Here is a 6,737-nt window from a genome sequence, read left to right as displayed (position 1 = left end):
AAAGAAAGTGACAGAGGCATCATACTGGTTGTGCACACGGGTGTTTTTTGTGTAACAATTCCCCACTATCCTGATGGTGTCGCCCCCCCCCCCCCCCCCTTCCCCCCCCCGGTCACCCCTACCTGTTCCGCCTACACCCACCCCCTCGTACCCCCAATAATCCTATATGTACTTGGCCCTCCTAGCTGCTTACCACATCCCGTGGTCTTCGATGCCCCGGCGGGCGTCCTGTGGGACAACTGGGGCGGGAGGGCCCCGGCTCACTTGACGGCAGCACATGCACAGCCATGCTTCCCAGTCCTGTGTGCTGGCGGCGAGACGCGGCCTCCTCAGAGGGGTGGAACTTGGGGGATCTGGTGGCCACTGCCGTTACTGGGTTGGCACGCAGCACCCCCTCCTCCCGCTCGGTGTCCATGGGGCCCTGGGGTTCACCTTGGAATGGAGGGGTAACTGGTTTGAGCCCCCGCTGCCCTGGCATCATCTGGCTCTGCTAGACCTGCCGGTTCCTCGTGGTCCACACTATCGTGTCAACGCCCTCGGCTCTGCTCCTCGGAGACTGAGACATGCTCTGTAGCACCCCAGCAATGCCCGCCTGCAACCGGGGCAAGATCCGCAGTGCCTCGGCCGGGCCTATCTGAGCTATGTCCCACAGAACCTCATCAAGGTCAGCCTGGGTCACATCCTCCAGTGCGTTGGACATTCAGCCAAGACCCTCAGCCATGGCCATGACCGACTGCGCAATGCCTTGGATCCTTCACTAATAATGCTGACATTGTGCACCAGGCTCTCCACTGTAGATGCTCCCTAACAGTGTTGGATCAGTGCCAAGCATTGCCAGCGCCATCTCCTGCACCTGTAGCCTTTGGGACTGCTTCAAGCAGTTATGGACCTGCTGGAGTGCCAGTGACATCTCCCTCTGAATGTACAGGATGACCTCTTCCACAGACTCAGCATCTGATCCCGCTGGAGTTCCTGCCTCTACTTAATATGCATCAGCAGCAGCATGGTGCTCACCCGGTTTTGCCCCAGAAGCCTGAAAACTACACACATCTCGGTGGGAAAGGTTAGTAGTCAGGCTTCTGCGAGATGACAGCTGTGATGCGACTATTATGATGCCATCCTCAGAACAACCAGGTGTTGGTTGTTGACCTTTTTTCGGCACTGGAGACCAGTCCTCCTGGTCACACTCCCGGGGCTCATAGTCGCCACCACATCATCCCAGGCAGTACTGGCAGTCCTATGGTTGATCCTTCTGGACTATCGGGGAAACAGGACATCTTCCCCTGGCCTCCATTGTGTATAGGAGCCTCCCCAGATCAGCGTCCCTGAATCTTGAGGCAGGTCTCCTGGGCGCCATTGTTGCGAGCTGGCTGGAGTTGGTTGAGCAAGTGCAGCTTAAGTGCTGCTCGACCTTGTTAGTGGGGGACTGGTGACTGCGGTCCTGGTGAATCAGCTGGCGAGCCTTCATTTGCGGCGAGCAGCCCATGGGGTCTTGCTAAGTGGACTAATTAAAGTTGAATAGCGTTGCTGGCCTCGTTGGGCAGAGCACTGGGAATCTCGCAACAGTTCCCGCTTGCGACAACACATAGAAATGTTTCCGGAGATTAGATATTGTTTGGGTCTTGGAGAGTTTTTCCCTGTCTAGCACACACTTAGAAATTATTTCAGCAGTGGGGAACTGAACGCTCCCCGATCTCGAAATGCATCTGAGGGTTCCCCACATCCTCCATCCATGGGCAATGCCACCCCATCTGAGTGAAGATACCGTGCTATGGGTTTGCTGAAGGCCCATCCACATTTCAGACCCATCCCCACCAACCTTTCTGTCTCCTCCCCATTTCAGGACCCTGCCTTCACATCCCACAATCATTAAGAGGCCTCTTAATACCCCCCTTCACGCACTGGGCTTTTCATAACCCCCTTAACCCCCTCCCATTCATGGTCATGGCCAACCTGACACCCGGGGACCTGGCACCCCAGTAATGGCCCTGCTAACCTGGCAGTACCACCCAGGCAGCAACAGGGTAGCCGTGCCAAGGTATCAGACTAATTGTACCAAGGTGCCAGTGGGAGTGCTAGGGTGGTGACACCCTGACCACACATGTTCTCCAATGGCCTGGGAGACATCCCCAGATGCTGTTCTGACTGTTCCACGTTTGTACGGACCAATACTAAACAGGGCGGAATTCTCTGACCCCCCGCAGGGTCGGGGAATCGCCCAGGGCCGGCGTAAATCCTGCCCCCGCCGTGGCCGGAATTCTCCGCCACCCGGGAATCGGCGGGAGCGGGAATCACGGCGCGCCGATTCTCCGGCCCGCGATGGGCTGAAGTCCCACCGCTGACAGGCCTCTCCCACCGGCGGGAATTGGAGCACCTCTGGTGCCGGCGGGATTGGCGGTGCGAGCGGGCCCCCAGGGTCCTGGGGGGGGGGGGGGGGGGGGGGGGCGATCGGACCCGGGGGGGCCTGGCCCACGATCGGGGCCCACCGATCGGCAGGCGGGCCAGTGCCGTGGGGGAACTCTTTTTCTTCCGCCGCCGCCACGGCCTCCACCATGGCGGAGGCGGAAGAGACCCCCCCTACCGCGCATGCGCCGGTGGTGACATCAGCGGCTGGCGCATGCGCGAACCAGCGAAGGCCTTTCGGCCAGCCCCGCCGCCGGGCGGCAGGTGTCAAAGGCAGTTGGCACCGGTTTTGGCGCCAGTCAGCGTGGCGCCAACCACTCCGGCGTGGGCCTAGCCCCTAAAGGTGCGGAGCATTCCGCACCTTTGGGGAGGCCCGATGCCTGAGTGGTTGGCGCCACTCCGCCCCGCCAGGTAGGGGAGAATCCCTGCCCAGGTCTCCAAGATGTGCCCTGTGAATCCCGGGCCCCGGGAGAATCTGGCGATTGCATATTTAAATGAGCCCAGCAAGAGCGGGATCCAGATTGCAGCATCTCGTAAGCCAGCATTAAATCTTCCAAGACGTTTTGAGTGTTGCGAATCACACGACAAGCCTCTTGTGAGATTCAGCGGCCTCGTCCCAATACCAAGCCGGGCGTGATGAGGTCATTGAAACGTGCTCTTTGTATCAGCGCGCTCAGTGTCTAATCAATAGCTTGGATAATATTGGCAGTCATCATTTTCAGTGCCTCAGAGAGTGCCTCAGAGACTGCCAGATGAAGAGACCGTTCAAGGATCAAGTCGCCATAGTGAAAAGGTGGCTCCAAATTAGGGCTTATTGCCAGATTTGCTTTAAATTCCACCGTATTCTCACCAATAAAATGCAGAAAGTTTCTAGGTACATAACTGTGGTGTTCTTCGTCATTCTTATTCTCACGATGGATGTCGTAGTGTTCACAAAGACCACAGAAGCTAAGTTCATTAACAAAGCTAACATTTATTACACTACTTATTAAATCCAACTACTTACTCTATTGTAAATAATAATCTAGTAATCTACAATCTACACTCTACTAACACGAGTCTCTACACTCTATCTATAACTGTACTCTGATCTCTCTCACCACTCCGATGCTCTCCTCTCCAGCCTTCTCCCAGATGTCCCTGAGTCAGTTCTTTATATAGTTCTGCATCAACTCCATCTAGTGGTTAATTATGATATGACATTCACCCTTTGTACTCTGAACATTTCCCATAATGTCACAATAACATCAAATGTTAGTTCACAGATTAGGCAAACCTGTGCTGGGCAATCAGGATAAATGACGGATTATAAAGCGAGTGGTGCCAGAGTTTATTGGAGCGCTGCTATTCCCATACCTGCTCATCTTTGGGTTGTGGGGGTGAGACCCATGCAAACACGGGGACAATGTACAAATTCCACACGGTCAGTGACCCAGGGCTGGGATCGAACCTGGGATTTCGGAGCTGTGAGGCAGTAATGCTAACCACTGTACCACCGTGCTGCCCGCGCCTTTCCTCTTTTAATTTATTTAATTCTTCCCTTAGTTTCTTTAACTCCTCCTGACTGTCCTTCCTTAAAGTATTTATTTCTTCCTGCCTGTCCTCCTGCAATACTTTTAATTCATCCTGCTTGTCTGCTAGCTGCTTGCGGATGGTCGTTACGATCTCCTCGGTGCCTAGCAGCTGCGCCAAACAGCACATTCTAACTATTGGTTTCCCATTTTTCAGTGCACGTTTCCCGTGCACCTTAGTCAAGTCCTCCCACCAAGTCTGTCCCATTGCTCCGGGACTCCCTTGGTGTCAGAACAAAGTCTTGCCCACAGGAGCCATCCTTTCCTCTTAATATATCTCCGAATTGTCTCTTCCCATATGATACACTTCTCTGCTTCTGGCTGCTGTGCGCATAATTTGGGAACAAGGGGTAGGGAGTCGATGGGACAGCGGGTACGGCTTTTGCTATTTCCGGTCCTAATCCCTCTGAATTTCAGTGGAAACTATCAGAGTTTACCCCATTCTCCCCTGTTAGGTGCGCATGCTGTTAGTGCACAGTTCCGAAAATGGGTGATTTGTTTAATACGGAGTTTACACCACTCCTGTGGTTTTTGATTTTTAAGTAATTCTTTAAATAGAGACCTTACACATCCTTTGATTTACTTGAAATCCTGGCCATCACGTGGGGAAATTTGCCATCTTAATTTGGGTTCAGGCTAAATCTCCAAGAATATTGGGCGGGATTCACCCCTTCCCGACGGGGTGGGGGGTCCTGGCGGGACGGAGAGGCGTGAACCACTCCGGCGTCAGGCCCGCACCTTCAGGGGCTAGGCCCGACCCGGAGTGGTTTGAGCCCCGCCGGCCAGCGGGAAAGGGGCTTGGCGCCACGCCAACCGGCGCTGAAGGGCCTCCGCCGGCCGCGTGAGTCGGCGCATGCGTGGGAGCACCAGCTGTACTGGCATCATCCCCGCGCATGCACAGAGGGCTTTGCTTCCGCACCGGGAATGGCAGAGGATCACAGCCTCCGGTGCGGAAAAATAGAGTGCCCCCACGGCACAGGCCCGCCCGCGGATTGGTGGGCCCCGATCGCGGTCCAGGCCACCGTGGGGGCAGCTCCCTGGGCCAGATCCACCCGCGTCCCCCCTAAGAACCCCGGAGGCCACCCGCGCGCCAGGTCCTGCCGGTAAGGGACCTACTCCAATTTACGCCGGCGGGACTGGCAAAGAACGGGTGGGACTTCGGCACATCGCGGGCCGGAGAATTCGGGCGGCCCCGGGGCCCATTGAGTCGCGCTGGTCCCCACCATTCTCCGAGGTGGGCGGCGCGACTTGCACCAGGGCAATTTTTGGGGGGGGCGGGAGAATTTGGAGGACGGTAGGGGCGGGATTCACGCTGACCCCCGGCGATTCTCCGACCCAGTGGGGGGTCAGAGAATCCTGCCCATTAGGTCTGTGGGATCTTTTGGAGCAACAATTGTTACTTCTAATTGAATCCCACCAGAGTCACCAAATTTGTTGTGCCTGGACCATAAGTGTTTTTTAAACCATATACGATGGACAAATGACCACAAGTTGTTTGGTACAATAATATACTTTTATTCACAAACACATAATTATTACCATTAGTCAATCACACACACATACAAGTTGAACTCAAAGCTAATACACACAAGAAAGACATTAACTTAACTTCCAGGTGACTGGCAGATGTGGCCTTATCTGGGATCCGTTGTCTGGCAGTGCTGGAAGTATGTTGCTGGCTGTCTTTGTCCTTGGCTCTCATCCTTCTGTCGATGGCATGGATGAAATGAAATGAAATGAAAATCACTTATTGTCACAAGTAGGCTTCAAATGAAGTTACTGTGAAAAGCCCCTAGTCGCCACATTCCGGCGCCTGTTTAGGGAGGCTGGTACCGGAATTGAACCGTGCTGCTGGCCTGCCTTGGTCTGCTTTAAAAGCCAGCTCTTTGGCCCTGTGCTAAACAGCCCCATGTCTTCCTCTTGACCGGTGAAGAGCCACCGTTGTTATTGGTGAGTGGTGGGCTGCGGATCATCATTTATCCCTGAAAGTTTTTGCGCCCTATTGGGGGGTGAATACCCAATCCAAGTCTGCCTCTTAATGTCAATTTCCATTTTAAGCCCATTGTCCCGGGATGGCCTTTCAACGGCCTTTTTCCTGGGCTGTTAGAAACATCTGAGCTGCAGCTTTTTGTTTAACTGCAAGCTGCAGCCTGTCTGTCCCTGAACTTGGCCACTTTTCCAAGCGCCCTTTGCAGAAGGCCATTTTAGGTGGCCACAAGCCATGTAACGGTCGATTTCCACCCAGCCTCAATGTTATGCTCATGGAGGGGGATTGAACCTGCTTGGAGGAAGGCTGAAAAATCAGAAGAGTTGCATCCCAGACAGGATGGGACGAGGAGGTGACACCTCCATCAGAAGTCCTCTCCTGAAATTCAGGCTACCCCCTTTAAGATGCAGCAGCCTCCAACCTCACCGCCCCGCCCCGCCCCCACATCCCCTTCCCCCATCCCAGCTACCCCAATACCACACATTCCAGCATCTTCCTCCAGATCCCAGTTTTATAGAACTTAAAACAGTACAGCACAGTACAGACCCTTCGGCCCATGATGTTTTGCCGACCATTTATCCTAATCTAATGTTAAACGAATGGATGCTGTGGTACGAAGAGACAAAAGTCCAGCACCTTTTCACAAACACCTTTATTTCACTTTAACAGACTCTGTACTAAACACAATCATCAGATCACAAGATCCAGAGTCCACCTGAAGCCCCTTTACATATCAGTGTCAATCATTGAACACTTAACATAAATAAGACAATCAT

General features: G+C 54.0%; 1 protein-coding gene across 1 annotated transcript in view; it reads right to left on the bottom strand.

The window, feature by feature from the left end:
- Positions 1–4,104, bottom strand: part of mtmr9 (myotubularin related protein 9) — a 94,940-nt gene extending 90,836 nt beyond the window's left edge. Inside the window, exon 1 of the mRNA XM_038801038.1 lies at positions 3,914–4,104. Coding sequence (XP_038656966.1) covers positions 3,914–4,104 — 191 coding nt within the window. The remainder of the gene's footprint in view (positions 1–3,913) is intronic.
- Between the last annotated feature and the right edge of the window lie 2,633 nt (positions 4,105–6,737).

This window comes from Scyliorhinus canicula, chromosome 6 (genome assembly GCF_902713615.1).
Source record: "Scyliorhinus canicula chromosome 6, sScyCan1.1, whole genome shotgun sequence".
Classification (NCBI taxonomy): Eukaryota; Metazoa; Chordata; class Chondrichthyes; order Carcharhiniformes; family Scyliorhinidae; genus Scyliorhinus; species Scyliorhinus canicula.
The sequence above is the reverse complement of the archived record's forward strand: the minus strand, read 5'-3'. Positions and strand labels throughout refer to the sequence as shown.